Source organism: Diadema setosum, chromosome 12 (assembly GCF_964275005.1).
Source record: "Diadema setosum chromosome 12, eeDiaSeto1, whole genome shotgun sequence".
Classification (NCBI taxonomy): domain Eukaryota; kingdom Metazoa; phylum Echinodermata; class Echinoidea; order Diadematoida; family Diadematidae; genus Diadema; species Diadema setosum.
The window spans coordinates 17,319,656-17,340,483 of record NC_092696.1 but is presented as its reverse complement, the minus strand read 5'-3'; the positions used below and the strand labels follow the sequence as shown (position 1 = coordinate 17,340,483).

The following is a 20,828-nucleotide window of genomic DNA, read 5'->3' as shown; positions in this document are numbered from 1 at the left end:
CTTTAATCCCCCTCCCTTTACCTGTTGGGCTCCTTGCCCATGACCTCCAAACCTCCCCTTTTGTTTTCCTTGTTCTGTGTCCCTAGCCAGTCCCTGACTGTTCCTGTTGGTGGAGTCCTTTTATGTGATTGCTGTCCATGCCCATTTGTCATTTTGCCTCTGACGAAGATTCTGCTAGGATCAAAAGCTCAGGCCACTTTTGACTCTAATTTGTCTATGCTTGTGAATGAAAGTGGGACTTGGTGGTTCATTTCACTCCATGAAGTTTTCTCTCTCAGTTTAAGTACATGCTTTAAATTCTACTACATCATTCTTGCTTCTCTGGTGAAATTTGACCAGATACTATCCAAACTACCAGTCCTCGGTAAAAAAAAAGAAAAATAACATACGTTTGTAGCACATACGAACGCAAAGAAAATTTGATCAATCAGATCATGCTTTTATCAGTGACTGGACAGTAACATTTCTTCCTCCATGTCTTATAGTATAAAATCAAGGCATATTCAGAGTATGAATTGCGAGGCACAGGAGTTTCCGTACTCATATACTGTTAATCACTCCAATTATGGAGAGGCATCAAATTAGATACAAAGCCTAAATGTTTAGAGCTACTGCATTTCATGCATGTACAAGTAATAACTTTGGAGACGGGCCACAATCAACAACTTGTATGTTCATATTTTCCATCTTTCATATTTGAATCTCTGCACAGGTAGTTCATTATGAAGAACATTATGATGACAAAACCCTCACCAAACCTTGCTCAACTATTCTGTTCAAAGTTATCTTTCTAAATACATTTTCTCTTTTTTTTTTTTTCTTTTCTTTTTTCATTTCCAGTAGAACCGAAGTTAATTTCCTTTGTACAAGAGTCAATAGTTTTCAGGTGTTTCAATATTGGTATACTTGTGGTTTGGTTTACATGTATGACTATCGAAAGCGCCACCTGTATTAAAGCAATGTTACATGTTCTGCCCCTCAGTGTCAAAAGGATGCAAATCACGTTTCACAAGAATTTTTGCATTCTATCTACGCATCTAAAGAACTATGATATCTAAAATTGTTCTAATCTTATATTCCAGTAACAGTGGTAGTGAAGCTTGAAGAATTCATAGCTTTTGAATGGAATGTCCAATTTTCCTCAAACTTCACCCGATGTGTCGTGCTAATGTATCTGCATACACTCAATCCGCATATCAGGGTTTCATTCTCGCTTCTTGCCCAAGAAGACTATGACAGTTTCCATCGTTTCATGTTTAAACGATAAGGGCGCTACTGCAATAAGTTTTGCAAAAGGTGGAGGTGGGTACTTTGGTCATCCTCTTTGTTTTACAAGAGTGGCTAAGAAAAAATATACAGCATAAATGTTCAGAGTCAGATTAGTACCAGCATCCATCATGTGCTTGCACGTTAAATGCTAACATATGAAACCGAAAGTGCTTCATATTTTTGCACAGATTTTTCTTCCTGATTTTTTTCTTTCTTTCTTCCTGATTTTTTTTTCTTTCTTCCTTCTAATATATGAGGGGTCCTGGTACATTTGTCCTAAAGTATGTGTTGGCATAAAATTTGACCTTTATAGTGATAAAGGTTGTGTGGATTTGTATTCTCAGAATAGCACTGGTCAAAGTCTATGTTTACAGTTTCCAGTGCAAAGTTCAAAGCACAAGAGTCCATCAATCTTAACTCTAGTAGGCAAACAAAAATAAAAAACAGTCTAGCATCAGAGGAGACAAGGGCATACTCCTTTTCTCCAAATAAAGAGGACCCGAGTTAAAATGTCAAAACACTTTAAAGCCCAGATTTGATGAGATACGGCACAAGGAATTCAGTGTACCATGATCTATCACGCTGCTGTACAAATCGCCACTCAACCCTTGGGAAACGAGGGTCCACAGTCCCATATGTTTGACCTAGAGTTGGCAGAAATGACTAAGTCACCCTAAAGACATGATAATGAATGATGAATAGTAATGATGACAATGATAAATAAAAAATGTATAATCATCATCATGACTATCTTGACTGTAACAACCATGACAACTTTAGTTCTTTTCTAATTCCAAAACTTACTCACACAAATGGTTGCTTAGAGCAAACTACCTCGGGTGGAAATCCTATTTTGTCGTCCATCACAAGTTAACAACGAAATTCTGCCTAGCACTGCTCTCAATTCATACCTTTGACAAGTTTGTGGTTCAGATGAGAGCATGCCAACTCAAAATAAGGAATAGTTGATGATGAATGTTCCTCGCATTGAGAAAATCATAGGTTAGTCTGTGTCAAATGACTATCATCGGCAAGAATGATCTGGGTACATGGAATTGATCCTTGCGATTGGTGTCCCAAATCAAAGACGTGTCATATATTTTGATTTGATTTTGATTTGATTTTGATTTGATTTCAGAATTTCTTTGTCATACATAAATGAAATACAATGTATATTGGGGGCAAAAATAGATAACATTGGATAATTTCATCTTTGACAGTGAACTTTTGAAAGAATCCCATGTGTAATTATCAGTCAGTCTTCTTGCAGAGTTTATCAAACTACATCTTAATTCGAGTCCCAGAGCAGTGTTGACTGCTTCTCAGTCTTGCCAATCGAACAATATCCTCAACTACCATTAGCTCGTAGTATTTTCCATATCTTTGCGACATTCAGAGGCCTGGCCATAAAAGAAGTACTCTTATTCCATATATCAGTAACAAAAATGCATAGCATTGTCAAAAACTCTCCACAATACACAACTGAGAACCCAACATTGACCGGTAAGCATGTCGAGTTACACTCGTGAAATCAAGGCAAAGCTGCCAATAATGTAACACGCCTTCGACTATCCATATTTTTTTTTTCTCCCTATGACACTAAAAGACTAATGACTTGGTTCTCTTCCAGCAGATAACAGTACATTGCAATATATGCATTTAAATGAATAAATTCAGTTCTCTGTAAATGCGACATTATTTCAGGACAATATTTTCTGAATCCTTCTCCACTTCTTAATCCACTCTTTTCTACACATTCAAGCCTCTCACTGGGTCCTCCAGTGTATAATCCCTGGAAGATTGATTTCAATACTTCATCTCACTCTTAACCATCTTCTCTTCTCTCTCTCTCTCTTTCTCATTAATATTTCAAATTGTGACATTGCATTTTTGGCCTTTTCTTCTTCTTCTTCTTCTTCCTGATCTTTATCAGGGCAAAGACATGACCATATATTGGTATTAAAATTCACGACTGGAAGTTTCTTCCATGCAAAATTTTCATCTGAAAAAAAAAAAAAATTGGGTGGTAGATTATTGGACAAATCTGTCACTTTTCAATGCACCCTGTTCACTGTTCATCCCTTGATTCTGTAGGGAAGTAGGGGCTTACACTGAGCTGCCACTCAAGTGGAAGTCAATAATGTTCACACATTTAAGTGGCGTTTTGACTGCCCTGATCAGGATCAAATTAAACGGCAAAAGATTGTCGCTCACAGGTACACTGTCAAAATTTCTCCATGACATAACTCCCGCCTATATCAAAAGGGTAGGTGATACTATAGCATACACATGGATTGTTTGGTTACTCTCATTGTAAGTCCCTGCATAAAAGCTTTTTCTGACATGAACTCAGCCTGCTCCATGCATTGAATCAAACAATGCGAAAGAGGTGCGAGTTTCTTCACTTTGTCTCCCTCTACAAATGAAATTTGCTGTTCTGTAAATTAACAAACATGTCGGAAAAAAAGGAACCAGTGGGACTCGAACCACATGTCATCTACTGCTTTCCGTGCAGCGACACTACCACCAGGCTGTCCCTGGTTGCCGGCAGTGACAAGATGAACAAGAAACAAATACCCAAGCTCTGAAATTCCGACATCGTTATGTTAAGTAGTGCAAGGCGGACAAGGCATATTATATTAAATGAAAGAAAGATATTATTCAGAGGGGTAAAGATTCAGGTTTGAGTTTCTTCACTTTGTCTCCCTCTACAAATTATTCTAATCTTTTTCATTTTGTTTTTCTTTTGCTCTGTGCTAATCTCTCTCTGTCTCTCACTCAATACTACTCTGAACTCCTTCCTCTCGCTCTCCCTTTTTGACGAAAGCCTTCGCTTTCTTTTTGCACTGTCTCGAATGTATGCTTCTCTGCTCAGTTCTACAATCTATTGTCTGGTTTCACTGCCACAGCTGATGTGGCAGACATCGTTACACTTTCTGTAAATCATCATCAAGTCATCCTCATACTGTACTTATATAAAAATTTAACGTCACAATTTTATACAAAAGAAATCAGCAATTTCCACAACTAGAGGATTTTTTTTTTCTTTTCTGTAAAACGAGTATAAAAGATGCACCCACGCCAGGTCGCAGGGTCGCAGAGATTCGCTTGGTCCATTTTTTTCGACCCAGTCCTGTCGGCAGCAGTAAGGAGAAGGAAGGCGAGGGGTTTCTTGAACTGGTTTAACCTGCAGTCACCTGGCAAGCCTCTGCAATTTCAAGGATACGGCACATAGACGAAAGAGTCTGAAAGCTTCAGACTAGCAGCCAGTGTTCGAGAGAAACAGTTTAACAGATTTTCATAGAGACCGTTCCAGGCGTTCGTATGAAAACAAATAAGCAGACAAAAACGAAGGATGAACGGTCCCATGACGTTCCCGTTTTCGATCTCGTTTGGTCATCTCTCTACCCCACCTCTCTCTATCCCCCGTCGCTGCCCCCATAAAACAGCCGCCACCTTCCGTCGCCTGGGGCCCCACCCACCTCACATGTGGGGGGTGTTGGAGCCGTCCCTCGAGCTGAGCAAGTCCACCAGGCTGAGGTCCTCCGACATCATCCCGCCGGCCCCGCCTGCCGCCTGGCCGGGCTGGCCCAGGGTGCCCTGGGGGCGGACCATGGCCCCGCTCTGCTGCATCATCATCATCTGTTGCTGCTGTTGTTGTTGAGTTTGTTGCTGCTGCTGCTGAGGGTGGCCCTGTTGCTGCCACTGCATAGGTTGCTGCTGACCTGGTGGCCCCTGGGAAAAAAAAAAAAGAATAATTAAAACATTGACAGGAAACAAAGTAACTTTTCTTCCCAGTGTAATAGTAACCGAACAGTAACAACAATAATAATTACAGAATAATGCACAAAGTCACATGATTTTGATGCAGCCTCACACAATGGCAGGCATCTGATAAAGAGATAATTATGGCATATCTCTCCTGCATGATTTTAAGTCCCTATGACTACACTAGAATTTGTACTCCCAGGTACAATACATCACACCACAGAGCTTTTTCCTTTTCTTTTTAGTGCTATAGCAGCTTAATGGCATTCCCAATTTTGAAAGATTTCAAATTATTTGTGTAAATAGCATTTCTGAAGAAATCAAATCCTTGTCTTCAAGCTATAGATTAAAATAATACCGGTACTTTCACTGTAAATTCTACCACAAATTATGAAGTCCTGATCAATGTCCTGTGTGTCATATAAGAACTGTTAAGCTACTAAACACTCACAATATGTCTGAGCTGCGGGTTGTTGCTAGCCAGCTGCTGGCTCTGGGCAGGAGTCGGGTGTCGGCCCGCCCCGGCCCCCATGCCTTGCTGTCCCCTGGGCTGGCCCATGTGGGGCATGCGGGGCTGCAGGCCACCGCCGGCACCGGCGCCGGGGGCACCGCCAGCCGCCGCCATTCCTGCTGCGGTGGCCATGCCCGGCGCACCCCCTGCCGCTGCCCCCGGGGCTCCCGCCTGGCTAAACTTGGCCTGGTTGAGTTGGACCTCGAGCTGCTTGGCGGCCTGAAGCTGCTGTGTCAGTTTGTTGATCATGGCCTGGGAGTGAAGATTAAAGACAGTAGAAAGAGAACAGTTTGATACCACCATGCCTTTGTCATATCTCCACTGACCTTCAGGGGCCTGTCGCATCAATTTTTTTTTACCTGAGAAAAACTCAGGAGGGACTGAAACTCACATATGATTTGGCCATTGACTTTTAACACAGGACAAAACTCTGTTAAAAACCTGAGTTTTCTCATGTAAAAAGTTTTGTGCAACAGGCCCCAGGTCATGTCAGTAGGCTTGGGAATTCACAAGAGTTCAGAAGTATAGATGAACTTTGCTTTAAAGAGGTCGGATACAAGAAGCCGTCTTTATAATGAAGTGAATTTGCAAGTCCCAATTCTTTATATTTCTTTTTATTTTGTACCCTGTTTGTGAGGAACCTGAGCTGCCATCCAAAGTCACCCTCACATTTTTCACTACACTTTTCTGACATTCCTTTCACCATATATCTTCAAATGTGTATTGATATTGTGTTGAACCCTTTGGATTATAACTCTTCTCTTTCAATGCACAATAGAGGGCGCCATAAAGCAAATGTCTGTACTGTTCTGTAGAGCAACAAAGTGATGAGGTCACAGTCTTTTGTTACAGCACGGGGTGGAACCAGGAGCGAGCATAAACACTTGGGCTATGGAGGTGAGGTTGTTTCGAATCAGTTTCCATGGCGACAAATCGCTATGACATCACACTTGGGTACTCTACTGGGGCAATATTCCACCAACTTGCATTTGTACCAACGGAAACGTCACAAACTTTGACGAACATACAATGTAGACTTGATGCCAGTAGAAACAACATATTTTCACAGCCAAAAATCATCACACGCCGGGCATCCCTTGAAGAAGATGGAGATGTCCCAGCGCAATTCTTTTGGAGAGGCCGCTTCATAATCACAGCCATGTCTGCAGCGAGTGATCGGCAGGTGTGCTAGTCCTGCAGAGCCCCCTCCTTCCAACTTTATCTCTCCCTTCTCCTCCGACAATCAAAAATATCACCAATATTTGGAAGTTTGTCTTTGGAAAAAGAGAGAAGAGGCCAAACCCACAGACAGTGAATTATCACAAAACACCTGGGCCAAAGTTGGTGGGTAACCTACAGAAAACGTCATCAGAAATATCGCCAGAAAATTGCAGACCCACAATGTGATTTTTCCTAACTCCACACAAAGTTTGGTATTTTGCAGTGATAAAAGCTCACTACCATAAAATCATGATATTTGTTATGTGTCTTCCAAAGTGGTGTTTGGACTCGCTCATGATTTTAATTCACCCATAATTTAACAGGTTCATTGCAGTTATGATATCTAAGAATGAGGATGGGCCAAGGGGCACCAATCACTTCGAGGGATCAAGAAAAAACAAAAATCAGATCAAAGACGACAGTTTGGCGTCAGCAGAGATTACCTCACGCCTCCCAAACTCCCATCAGTATATGACGAAATTGTTCGCCAAGCCAATGTCGAGATATGCATTTCAGCTGATAAAAAAACGCCACGGAAAAAGAGTCGGAAGAAACTGGCTGATGACCTATATAGAAAAATCGCCATCACAGCAAACTGGAGACAGACAGACAGACACTCGGATAAACATATGGCCAGATGGATGAATGGACGGACAGACTGATAAACCAACCTATTAATGTATGTGTATGTTGTGAGCATGGAAATCGATGAGATAGGAGTGCGTTTGAAATGAATGGGTGCATTGCTACAGTGCAATGAGTTGCCATGGAGACGATGGAAAACTGGTGTAATAGAATGACAAGTGAGACCAAGACAATGTGTCAGAATGGTTTGATTACGATTGACGCATTGGTGGTAGATATTAATATTTCATGAGTACATGCACATATTATGGTTATTAGTGTTCCCAGCTTTTCTCTGAATCGCTGTGATACTCTCGCGCTCCTGGAATACTGCGCCCTCTACGACAAATTTTTGAAGTTTCTGCTTAGTCGCTGCTGGATGAGAAGACTACTACAGCTTGTGATGTGTACAATGATATAATGAAAGTATAAGGAAAATTTAAGATATTTTCACTTTTCTCGCATAATAAAAGAACACTTGACTTCCTCTTTCACAAGGCAAGGGGGAATAATATTACCCTTAATATACGTCAGTGACGAGTTGAGGAAATATGCACTTTTTTCAAAAAGCAAAATTTTTGTGAAATTCTCTTTATATTTTCCTTACATCATTGTACACATGTGCATCATACACTCTAGTAGTCTTGACATCCAGCGGTGACTGTGCAGATACTTTAAAAATTCATAACTTTTGAACGAATTGTCTGATTTTCCCCAAACTTCACTGTGTTCTACAAATATCGCTGCATTCACTCAATCAACATGTATATGAAGGTGGACCTGTCCTTTAAGCCATTGGCTTATTTTGATATGCAAGAGAGGATTTGACCAAGATCAGCTAGACTCTGAAAACCTGTGAAACTTTAACGTCCCACGACTTTCTTATTTAAATCTGGAACTCTGATGAAAGCTCCACCATATGATCTTTGACGTCACCCTAAGACAAACTTGAATAAGGTTACCATCCGATTCTAAATGGGTAATGTGGTGGCCACTACACCTTTCTGTAATTCACAGTGGTGTAATAATAAGGAGCCAAATTCTGATGCACCTAGCCCTGGTTGGAAACACCTGTCGCGCGAGACTACACACGGCAAGCAACTTTGATGACTTGTAACCTGAGGGCACAAGCTGCTGCCGTAACAACTCACTGACAGGAAAAGAAAGAAATCGTTCTCACAGGCACATCGGTGGTTCTATGCAACCCTGTAAAAGCAGTCGCATACCACAAAGCAATATTCCTATAATTATTTCATCAATATTTTCAGTGAGCAGATCTGTTTTAGAAATGACATTTACTCGACTAGTCAATTAGTGTTAATGCGTGTTTACTGTTGGTATCCCAACAAACTACTCCTAGGGTTAATGAAAACAACCTCAAGGGCAAAGGTGTAATTACAAAGTGTTGGTGAGTATTGCACAAGATGCCTTCTTGGGCAAACGGGTGGGGCCAAATAGGGCAGAGGGTGACTTAGAGGTGATTAAGGGGCATTAAAAAAACAGAAAGAACTAAATAAAGATTTCGCAGGGCAACATCCCCCCATGCTCCTCATGTTTCATGAACCACAGAATTCAGAAGACTGCTTCGGATACGGACCGTGCTCAAGACGAGGGGGAAACTTACGCGATTGGCCTGCCTCTCCTGATCTATCTGCTTCTTGGAGAAGGAACCTTTTCTGGAAGTGGGAGGCGGCTGCTGGGGCGGAGCTTGTTGCTGGTGCTGCTCGTTGGTGGTGGGGAGAGGGAGAGGGGGACAGTGGTAGAGACCAGGTAATGGAAGGGGAAAAGGAGGAGGGAGCGGAGGAAGATAAAGAGGAGGAGGAAGTAGGAAGAAGAGGAAGGGGGATGAGGAGGAAGAGGAAGAGGAGGAGGAAGAGGAGGAAGAGGAGGAGGAAGAGGAGAAAGGGGAGGAAGAGCAGGAGAAAGATGAGGAAGAGGACGAGGAGGAAAAGGAAGAGGAAGAGGATGAGAAGAAGAGGAGGAAGGAGGCGAGGAAGAGGAAGAGGAGATATGATGAGGAAGAGAAAGAGGAAGAGGAGAGGGAAGGAAATGAAAAGGAGGAAGAAAAGGAGGAAGAGGAAGAAGAAAGAGAAAAAGAAGAGAAAGAGAAAGAGGAGGGGGAGGAGGAATAAAAGCAAGAGGAAAATGAAGAGGAAGAGGAGGAGGAGGAGAAGATGGAAGCAAGGAAGAGGAGGAAGAGGTGGAAGAGAAGGAAGAAAAAGAGGAACCAGAGGAAGGAGAAAAGGAAGAGGAGGAGGGAGGAGAAGAGCAGGAGGAGAAGGTGGAAGAAAAGGAAGAGGAAGAGGAGAAGAGGAAGAGGATGGAGATGAGGGAGGAAGAGGAAGAAGCAGAGGATGGAGAAGAAGAGACAAAGAAAGAGAAAGAGAAAGAGGAGGAAGAGGAAGGAGGAGAGAGAAGAAGAGACAGGACGAGGAAGAAGAGAAGTTGGAGAAGAGGAAAGAGGAGAAGAAGAGGAGAAGGAAAAGAGGAAGAGGAGAAAGAGGAGGAAGAGGAAGGAGACAAAGGAGGAGGAAGGAGAAGGAGAGAAGGATGAGGCGTGGGGTCCGTTGAGTTTGGGAGTTATTAGATGAGATGGACACACAGGTGAGTAGAGGAGATGAAGTGGAAGATAAATAATTGGGCATGAATGAGATGACAGTGATGTGTGAAGATGGAGGGAGTTTGGGGAAGAGATGATAGAAAAATTACGAACATTTTTGGAATGTATAGAGGAAAACACAAAGAGAGGGGAAATGTGACAAAACATATCATGACGTAACAAAGAAAGAGAGAAAGAAAGAAAGAAGAAGCAAGAAAGAGATAAGATTGACAGAAAGACATAACAGACAGAAATAGAGCGATATTCCATGGAAGGCATGACAATGGATGGGAGCAGGACCACAATAACATAAACATATTAGTTTAAAACAAAACAAAAACACCACTCAAGTAGAAGGGAGACAGCAGAATCATATAACATACAAAGAGAAGGATAGTTGAAGAGAGAGAGGGACAGATGAATAGTAAGTATAAAGAAAGAAAAGTTGCAGAAATTTGGGCAGAGCGAGGAAAGGGATCAGAAATAATGAGCAAGAAAAAAAAAAGGAAAAAATGTTAATGAAATGAGGACACCACAAATGGCATAAGTGTGTTTACCTTTTGCACTTAGTTTTTAGAATATCAAATTTAGCAATCTACTGAGGTCACATCCTACGAAAAGGTGACTTTGATACATTCAGTGCATTCAGAGAAATGCACAATTGTAGAAAGCTTCAGTGAATAGGATAAAAAAAAATATAAAAAATTCACAAGTCTCTATGAAACAGCCATACCCGAGAACCTGAGAAACAAAGATTCTTTGATTTTCCTTTAAGGAGTGATTATAATCACATTTTTACTGTCTGATTTGTTAGATCTTATGATGGTGAACTCAAATTAAAATATGGGGTGGAGTTTATCTTTTTACTCCTATTGACACTATTTAAGAGCTTAGATTCTAAATATCAAAGAGTGGGAGAATAAATTAGCAATTAATTATTTCAGGAAATTCAAGCTTAAAGGACAAGTTCACCTTCATTAACACAAGGATTGAGAAAATGCAGCAATATTAGTCGAACACATCAGTGAAAGTTTGAGGAAAATTGGAAAATCGATGCAAAAGTTATGAATTTATAAAACTTTTGTGTTGGAACTGCTGGATGAGGAGACTACTAAGGCTCGCGATGTCATATGAGTACAACAGTATAAAGAAAATGTAAAGAAAATTCAACATATTTTCACTTTTTTCGCATAATAAAAGAGCACTTGACTTGCCTCTTTCTAAAGGCAATGGGAATAATATTACCCATAACATATGTCAGTAACGAGTCAAGGGAATGTGTACTTTTTCAAAAGATGAAATTTTGTGAAATTCTCTTTATATTTTCCTTATATTGTTGTACACATGTGACATCATACACTGCAGTAGTCTTCTCATCCAGCGGCGACTGCATAAAAACTTCAAAAATTCATAACTTTTGAACGGATTGTCCATTTTTCCTCAAACTTTTAATGATGTGTTCTACTAATATTGCTACATTCTCTCAATCCTTATGTTAATGAAGGTGAACTTGTCCTTTAAAGAAAAATGCCTTGGGCAACACTTCATGGCAGAGGCATAAAAATGCCTGACGTATACTTTCTCTTTTGGCATCTTTTCCATTTGTTTTTTCTCTGAAAGCTTAGCATTCATCAGAGACAATTATATTCTTTCTTCAACAGCAAGTGCTTGTTTATTTATGACATGCCCGTGTATGATTAGCTGGATTACTGTTTCAGAAGCATTTATTTAATTTTCTTTATCTTAAATACAGGAAAGCATTTTGAAGATCTTATCTTATAAACTCTATTAGCCTTACGTGAAATTAAAACAGTGACATGCATTTGTGGAGCTACATACATATTCTTGGGTACACGTTAAACACAGAATGTAGGAGAAGTCCAGATTTTAGAGCGTTAGGTAGAAAAGGTGAAACTAAGTCAGAAAATAACCTCTGATGAAGTTTAGGTGTTTACACTCTATAGACGAAAACTTCCCACATACTGTAAAAGTGAAATTTTCAGGCATTTTATGCAACTAGAAACTAGCACGAAAAATATTTTTGCTTGCCATGATGTACACGTACCACTATTGAATGTCCTGATTCGTCGGAATTAATAGCAGGCAAAATTCATCTTACCCAGCCCAGCACGAAAAATTACTTGCGCGAAAATATCCACCTTTTACAGTAAATGGCAATTATGATCAGAGAAAGCTAAACAGAGGATGTATAGGCAATGGTTACCCATGATTATAACAGCAAACAATGTTAAACAAGAGTTCAGTTCTGCCAGGCACTTCAAGTTCACCCATTAACCCTTTGTGTGTTCTGAGTGTTGATTGGCAGAGAAAACCCCATAGCATTGTACACACTGTCCAAAGTTCCTGGCACAAAAATAGTTAATGTGGGACACCACATCTGCCAACCCTTGAATAAAAACCTCTAAAAATACAACACAAGGATGAATAAATCTTCTTCTTTCTGGGGACAAAAAAAGGAGAAGGTTTCTATTCCAAAGAAATACATGTAGTTGGTAGGTAAGGGAAGAGTTGAAAGCAATAACTAAAGTATGTAATGTCCAACCCTTCACAATGATGGTGTGGAATTAGATTATTATTTTCCCGTCGATGCCAGCCAGTTATAAGTTTAACAGATGATGTGCGTGAGTGAAACCTTCATGCAATTTCCACAGAGAAATTACGTGATATATGACATATTATTTACAGTACATATCAAAATATAGGTTTTCCGTAACACAGATCCAATGTGAGGTTTGACCCATTCTACAAATGTTACAGATTGAAGTGCGAGTGGGCAAGCAAGTTCTGTTAACAAGATTCAAAACTTGCGCGTCAGCCCCAAAGAATGTTCTCAAGCAGGCCAAAGTGCAAGGTTTTTTATGTGAGCGACTTTTACGCTGTGGTATGTAGCTAGCTGCTTGATGGATAATATTTGCTTGACAGCAAAAGAGATGTCAGCCCCAAAGAATGTTCTCAAGCAGGCCAAAGTGCAAGGTTTTTTATGTGAGCGACTTTTACGCAGTGGTATGAAGCTAGCTGCTTGATGGATAATATTTGCTTGACAGCAAAAGAGATGTCAGCCCCAAAGAATTTTCTCAAGCAGGCCAAAGTGCAAGGTTTTTTATGTGAGCGACTTTTACGCTGTGGTATGAAGCTAGCTGCTTAATGGATAATATTTGCCTGACAGCAAAAGAGATGTAAGAATGACAGTAAACAAGCTGCTGGTCTGGAAAACGGAGCAGGTTTACGCTTGCAATGCACTGCATACATGGTCTTTCTTTTCTTTTCTTTTCTTTTAGTGTATATCTTTGAGAAATCACAGCATAATTTTTCAAATAGGTTACTTTAAGAAAACAAACATTTCATAAATCTAAAGGGGTGCATCACCTGTGTACATCTAATACAAAAATTACTCACACAAGATACCTGTAACTATTATTTTCCTTATCACAATAATCTAAGTTCAGATCTGTTCAGCACCCTTTCAAGTCCATCGATCAGCGAAAGAATATTAACGGCGCTAAAAAACTAAGGTAATCATTCACAGCATTCAGCAATAAAATGCAAGCATAATGCAGAATGTGCCACTCTTTTTCCAATGCACTGAATATGCGACTGACATCAGTCTAGCTTGCAGCTAGTATTTTTTGAAAATTCATGAAGGTGAGCTTGTGTGAAACTGTTATTCATGAGTCAGATTTTATAGCTGAATGATGGGGGGGGGGGGTGGGCATGGGGCATGGCACTGCACACATCCTTCCAAACACACACACAAAATGAGCTTCTTTCTGATGTGGGGGAGGAGGAAAATTTCCAAAAACAGGGACAGTGGAGATAGATTTTTTTTTTTTTTTTGGGGGGGGGGGGGAGGGGCAATTTGTCTGTTTCTTTTTTGTTGTTTGTTTGTTTGAGTTTATCTTTTAATACAGGGGAAAGGAATTGGGAAACAGCAGCAGTAGGCACCAACTTCTTATCACTGATCCTCTTTTGCACAGAGTTCTCACGGCACTGGACACACAGTCGGTATTCCCCGTGTCCAAAGTGTGCAATAAAAGAGTGACGTGGTTGTTGACTTTCAACTCAAATAATATCTATGACCCCTGTATCTGGGATGATACCTTCAACTTTGGTGCCAGTTCACGCCAATGCTACCATCCACTGACCAGCCTACCACCTCCATACAACGCTTTGATGAAATCCACCGAGTTAGATTGAGGATATTACATTCATAAGCCTAGCGAAATGCTCATCTGATCAGGAGGACCTTTGACCCTGTACAAGACAGGTCAATGGGGGCAGCAACACCAAAACCTAAAGGCCTCTTCTCCTTGCCATAATACATCTGTACCCAAACAGTGAAGGAAATCTCACCACGTATACGACTTGCAGAGCGAACAGAAGTGGACCCTCCAAAGTTCACCTCTTCGCCTACAAAAGTTTGAACACTGAGGGCACTACTGCCAAAAGTAGGCATCCAGACTGTCGCATGATACACCTCCACAGCGAAATGAAACGACATCTGCCGTGAAATGTGGCTGGTAGAGCACACACACAAGACACAAGACAAGTGACGCTGCAGCGATGGTAGTGTTAATGCCACTAAATCCTTAGTATCCGCCAGACACTTCATCTCCAAGGGAATATGATCCACATGGTCCTTATCATCCTGAGTTATGTAATGACTGAATTTTCAAACATGTGTTACAATTCATTGATCTGTAGATGTATGTTACAAATGTAATTTGTGCGGAGAAACTTACAGGCATAATTCACTATTTGCAGATGAAATAAAAACCCAGCATTAGTGCTTTAAAATAGTTCTAAAATGAGAGTTGGGGATAGAAACGTGACTGTAAAAATTTGAATTGGTAAATTCGATGTTAAGTATTGTTAAATATACAAAATGGGAACAACAGTTATAATAAAAATGTTTGCGGACTAAACCGTCTACAGTTACGGTTTATTGAGAAAAATCAGGTATCTCCTTATATTTTAGGCTTAATCGCGAAAATTGAACGTGATAGGATGTTTTGTGGTACAACACACCTACATATGAGCATTAAATGTCACATCTTGAAAATTTTTTTAAATCACTGTCCCCAAAGTTAAACAGGACCTTTAATAAATGGAGTAACCATTGATTAAATTCATGTTCATATGGCTATTCTCAGTAGTATCACCATCATCACTATACTTACTACTGTCATTATTAGAATAAAAAGGGTATTCAGGGATCAAATCGTGACAATATTTAGCGTCATTTGATGTCGAGACCCTACAAGGTAAAATTAATGGCTCTTACCTGCACTTGCTGGGCCTGCCCTGCCCCAGTAGACACCCCTGCGTAGCTGGTGGTGGTCTGCTGAGCCGGACTGGCCTGTGCCTGCGACTGCTGGTTCTGGGCCTGGGCCGCCTTCTGTCGGGCTGCCGCCGCTGCAGCTGCGGCAGCCGCAGCTGCCGAAGCAGCAGCCGCTGCGGCCGTCTGGGCCTGGCTTTGCTGCTGGGGTGTCTGCTGCTGCTGCTGCTGCTGCTGCTGTTGCTGCTGCTGCTGTTGTTGCTGGTTCTAAAATGAAAATTCCGAGAATATGAATGAACCAGGGATGCCCACATCAAAATCAGGTCAATCCCGATGAACAAATCAAGAAGATAAGTACTTGTGTAAAACATGAAACTCAAAAATAGGCTAGAATAATATCTGAAACAAGGAGCCTTTCGAACTCCATTCTCAGGAGTTCTCAGAGACCCTCCTGCAGAATGAGGGCAACTCGGCAGCTCTGCTTGCACTAAATATTTTCCTAATTTCCTAATATCTATTGATCCCTCTTTTGAACAATTAATCCGTTGAGGACGAGCTGATTTTCCTAAAACATGCATTTCCCATAGACACCTGCCTGAGTATACTCGGGACTAGTCTTCAATGGGTTAAAGGGACTGTACAGTTCTGGTTAAGGTGGGAATTCATGTTTTGAACATTCCTAAGTGAGATGATGAGAAACCCCTTATGAAATATGAAAGAGCATGTAATTTTAAGAAGGATTCAATGTTTATTTGATGAAAATCGGTTTTCAAATGGCTGAGATATCCAAAACAGTGATGATGATAAAAGGCGACAGGCCACGCCTTTTATTAGGATCTCTTTGTTTCACCTTGTTTTGGATATCTCAGCCATTTCAAAACCAATTTTCATCAAATAAACATTGAATCCTTCTTAAAATTACATGCTCTTTGACATCTCATAGAGTGGTTTCTGAATATCTTACAAAACGTTAAAAGCTAAATCCTCACCTCAACCAGAACTGTACACACCCTTTAATGTGCTTTGTAGGCCGATTGGCAAACATGCTGGATTGCTTTTCTTTGCCGATTGACACTGATGTTAGGGAAATTAATCACTAATAAATTCAGATCATCCAGCCCTCCTAATCCCCACTGCGCTTTCATGGACTGCCCACTGGACTGAGGCACGCTTCTACACCTGATGAGTGGGCCTGGTTAATTTTATGGCTAGGTCATGTTTGGATGGCTTACTCAATGCTGCTGAAAAAGCTTGGCACATTTAGGGCTACAGTGTAGAGTTTCAGGGACACACTAGCTGTATCATGTATGTGACCCTGCATCACAAGACCAACAAAAAGTTGCCAGACATGGATTTTTAGTTAAGAGCATATTCTGAAAGGGCAGACTTTAAGCTTTAAAATGATGTATAACTCAAATCAAGTGGACTCTCCTAACCTAAAAATCTAAACCTAAAATCTAAATATCGGTAAGAAAGCACACACTATGGAAAGTGTGAACTGAGAAAAGAGGCTCTGAAGCACAGGGTCTATTCAAGCACTTAATCTTTACTAAGCTGTGCTGTGTCATGAATGGGGCAAAAAACATGATGACAACCATTGAAGCAACAACAATGAAGAGATAATCAGATTAAAGGCATAAATTTACCATTTGCAGATGAAACAAAAACCCAGCATTAGTGCTTTAAAATAGTTCTAAAATGTGAGTTAGGGATAGAAACAACCACTGTCAAAATTTGAATCCGTATAATCGATGTTAAGTGTTGTTTAATACACAATATGTGAACAATAGTTATAATAAAGATGTTTCCAGACTAAACCGTATACAGTTACGGTTTCTGAAGAAAAACCCTGATATCTCCTTATATTTTAGGTTTCATTGCAAATATTTCATACGGTAGGATGTTTTATGATACAGCAGACCTACACATATGCATCAAATGTGATATCTTGAACATTTTTGAAATCACTGCTCCCAAAGGTAAACTGGACCTTTAAGCTGAATTTGAGCATGTTCTATAAGCAGATTCCATCCATGATTAATGGCAACTTCCAAACAATAGCAGCATCCTTTCAAAATTCATTAGAGCTGAAATTAAAGAGTGTGCAAAGGATTTTAAAGAAATGAAAAGGGACCTCTTAAGAAAAACCTGATCACACTACTCTACCAACTAAGGGGGTTGTAGAAAAATTGCTGAAAACCCACTTTCCCATTCAACTTGTGATCCTAAACACAAGAATAATGTCGAAGAAGAATAGCTCTTTCAGAAAATATGGAAAATTCAAAATTGACTCGGTTGACCCGTATCACCCTTCTTGAGTCCTCACATAAAATTAAAGGGTGTGACTTTTTGTTGGTTTTGTGATGTAGGGTCACATATGATATCAGATTGCTGAAGAGTCAGCAGGAGGCCCCACCTGCTCTTGGTTCTTCTTGTGCTTGGTGACGAGGGCCCTGAACGTGTTGACGAAGGAGGCCTGGTCGTTGGGTATCAGTCCCACAAACTGGTGTTTCTGCTGGGAGTACAGCAAGATCAGCACACGGATGCTTGAGGGACCCTCGGTGGGGAAGTGCACGCAGCCAGCCTGGTTTGACGGGTGATTTTTTTTTTTGGGGGGGGGGGTGGGGGGATTGTCCGACAGTAAAATGAAAACACAAAGACAGAGAGATAAGACAAACATACTTATAAAATGGGCTTTAGAATCTCTGCAATCTGATTGGTCAACTGTCATGCATTGATTTTTACTGATTCACACTGAGCCATGCGTCTGGTAAAATCTGAACGCATGGCTCAAGTCTTGTATAGTGTCGTAGGTGTACCAGACGCATGATGGGGAAAACGGTCGTATTTCATGAATATACGGGCCCATTTTATAAGACAAATGATGCACAGGCCTATTTCAAGACTATTTAATAGTGCTAAATAAACATGAGGAAACCATGATTGATACGATCCCTTTAAGCTTGATTACATCTGCTTCATAATGAAAAAAGAACAAAAACTTCCATTTGGTTAACTCAAATTGTCTATGGTAGTGCAAAGAAATAAAAGGAAAAAGCAGATAGAAGATGGCGATGTAGAACTAGAAGAAGAAGAAGAAAAAGGGTGGTACATTGTAGTTGTGGCTGTAGTTTAGAGACGTGTAGGAGTAGTCAAGGGAATGATATAGACACAGACAAATACCCCATTTAGAGTCCCCCACGACACAGTACAACCTCTGGAGGTCATGCCTTGTTATACCTCAGATGCCTGGGACACATCACGTGTCTCGAGTGAGTCTCGGGTAAATGTCATGCCAGAAAGCCTAGCACAAGTCTGAGGTAACCTCCGTAAGTTCGGCTGTGCTTATCCCAGACAACGGAATTCTAAATGGTTGTAGGGTAAACACGACACAAACTTTCAGTGACCAGGGCCCTGTTTCATGAAGACTTATTGATTACATCGTTAGTTGATTTCTATCATAAGTCCATGGCAGCCTGTGTGGTAAGGGAATTTACAATTGATTGATCTTTTGATAAAACGGGGCCTTGCACTATAATATCTTTGGTGCGAGTACGCACACACATGTGCTCATAAAAAAATCTGCCTGCCTCTCTCGAGAAGAAACATGCATCCAATGGTTTCCAAGGAAACGTACTATGTCAACCTCATGCCAGTCAGCAGGGAACACCAACAGTGGTCTCTCTGATCCCCCACAGGGTTACCTTGGTTCTACTACTCATCTACATCTGACATGTAGACCTAATGCCAGACAACAAGGAATTCTAACCAGGGGTCTCTCTACTACTCATTTACCTACATGTGGTAAGCGTTCCGGAGACAAAAAAAAAAAAAAAAAAAAAAAAAAAAATGTGAGAGAATGAAAGAGGAAAACATCTGAAAAGATATAGAAAGATCTGTTACTTGTAAATGGGGGGTTGGGGCATTAAAGAGGGAAGGCAATGAATTAGCCAACTTACAAATGGTTTCTGTGTTGACTTGATGAGTGCCCTGTATGACAGCAAATCGTTGTCCTTGTCGGGAAACTGGAAGAACACGGTCTTGTTATTCTTGACGAGGGCGCCGAGTTGTTGCTGAAGAAGGAGAAGAGTGGATAACATCTCAACTCCACGCTCAAATAATAAATAACAACTTCCCCTTACAATCATTCCTGTCATCCTCGCATCGCCTACTACCATCCTTATCATCACACCTTATCATTATCGTCAGTTATTACTGCTTCCAGCACATCAACTATGACATTTATAACACTCCTCTTCCCCTCCTCCTACTCCACCTCATCATCATCTTCACCATCATCATTACCAACATCACCATTATCAAGATCAGCGTCATTACCATCATCACCATCATTAACAACATCACCATCATCACCACCTTCATCATCACCATCATCATGGTGACCATAATCACCTTCAACATCATCATCACCATCATCATCACCACTATCATCATCATCACCACCAACATCACCATCATCATAATCATCACCATCATCCCCATCTTACCAAGATCATCATCATCATCACCATTACTACCATCATCATCGTCATCACTACCATTAGCATCATCACCATCACCACCTTCATCATCACCATCATCACCATTATCCCCATCATCATCACCATCATCATTATAATCATCACCATCATTACCATCATCATCAACATCATCATCACCATCAACACCATCACCACCAACATCATCATCACCACCACAATCATAATGATCACCATCACCTTCATCATCACCATGATCATCATTATCACCATCATCATCATCGTTGCTGTCATAGCAATGAGCTTCATGCCCTCTTCCTCCTCCCTAAACCATCCCTTATGCATTGCTGCTCACCAGAAACTTGTGCGGGATGACCTGCATGATGAGCTGCTTGGGCCAGCTGTCCGTCTTGAGGTTGGCGTCCGGCTGGGAGAGGATGTGGCAGTTGACGGACCTGGTCAGTTTCTGGTCATTTGGCACTGTCCTTGACCGCTGATAGAGTATTGCAGGTAAAAAGAGCAAGAGAATGGGTGAGTCAAAGACAGAAGGTAATATCTTCTATCATTACAAACATCTGGACAAAACTTACTAGACTAGGCTAATGGAAATCACTCATTCATATTGTATACACTAAAAGTGGAAATTTTTGTTCATTCAATTTTTCACCCTCCATCCGTTTTATAAATTTCACATTTTCAATTCTGCACAATCAAAACAAAGTAGTATTACATATAACAAGCAAAAAATTTGCATGCTTTTACATTAGTGCTCGTTCCATGTCCCACAAAATGCACAAATAGTTCCACACTGCAATAAGTTCCACTTTTACAGTACATAGTACATACAGTTTGGACTATTTTTGTGTTTGCAACTTCTACAAATCCACAAGATTTTTCAAAATTAGCAACTTTCAAAAATACTGCCTCCTGTGACAAAGATTTGTCATATACAGTATGGTCTCACAGTAATCATTGCAACATAAATTATGGCAAACCACTGTGGTAACAAGAAATTATCACCTGCAAAAGGATGCTTGGACC

General features: G+C 40.6%; 1 protein-coding gene across 1 annotated transcript in view; it reads right to left on the bottom strand.

The window, feature by feature from the left end:
* Nucleotides 1-4,304: 4,304 nt before the first annotated feature.
* The window catches only part of LOC140235765 (mediator of RNA polymerase II transcription subunit 25-like), a 55,515-nt gene continuing 38,991 nt past the window's right edge, over nt 4,305-20,828 (bottom strand). The window contains exons 16-21 of the mRNA XM_072315774.1: nt 20,143-20,280; nt 19,248-19,361; nt 17,693-17,872; nt 15,295-15,555; nt 5,489-5,800; nt 4,305-5,004 (exon numbers count right to left, since the gene is read on the bottom strand). Coding sequence (XP_072171875.1) covers nt 4,753-5,004; nt 5,489-5,800; nt 15,295-15,555; nt 17,693-17,872; nt 19,248-19,361; nt 20,143-20,280 — 1,257 coding nt within the window. The 3' untranslated portion in view covers nt 4,305-4,752. The remainder of the gene's footprint in view (nt 5,005-5,488; nt 5,801-15,294; nt 15,556-17,692; nt 17,873-19,247; nt 19,362-20,142; nt 20,281-20,828) is intronic.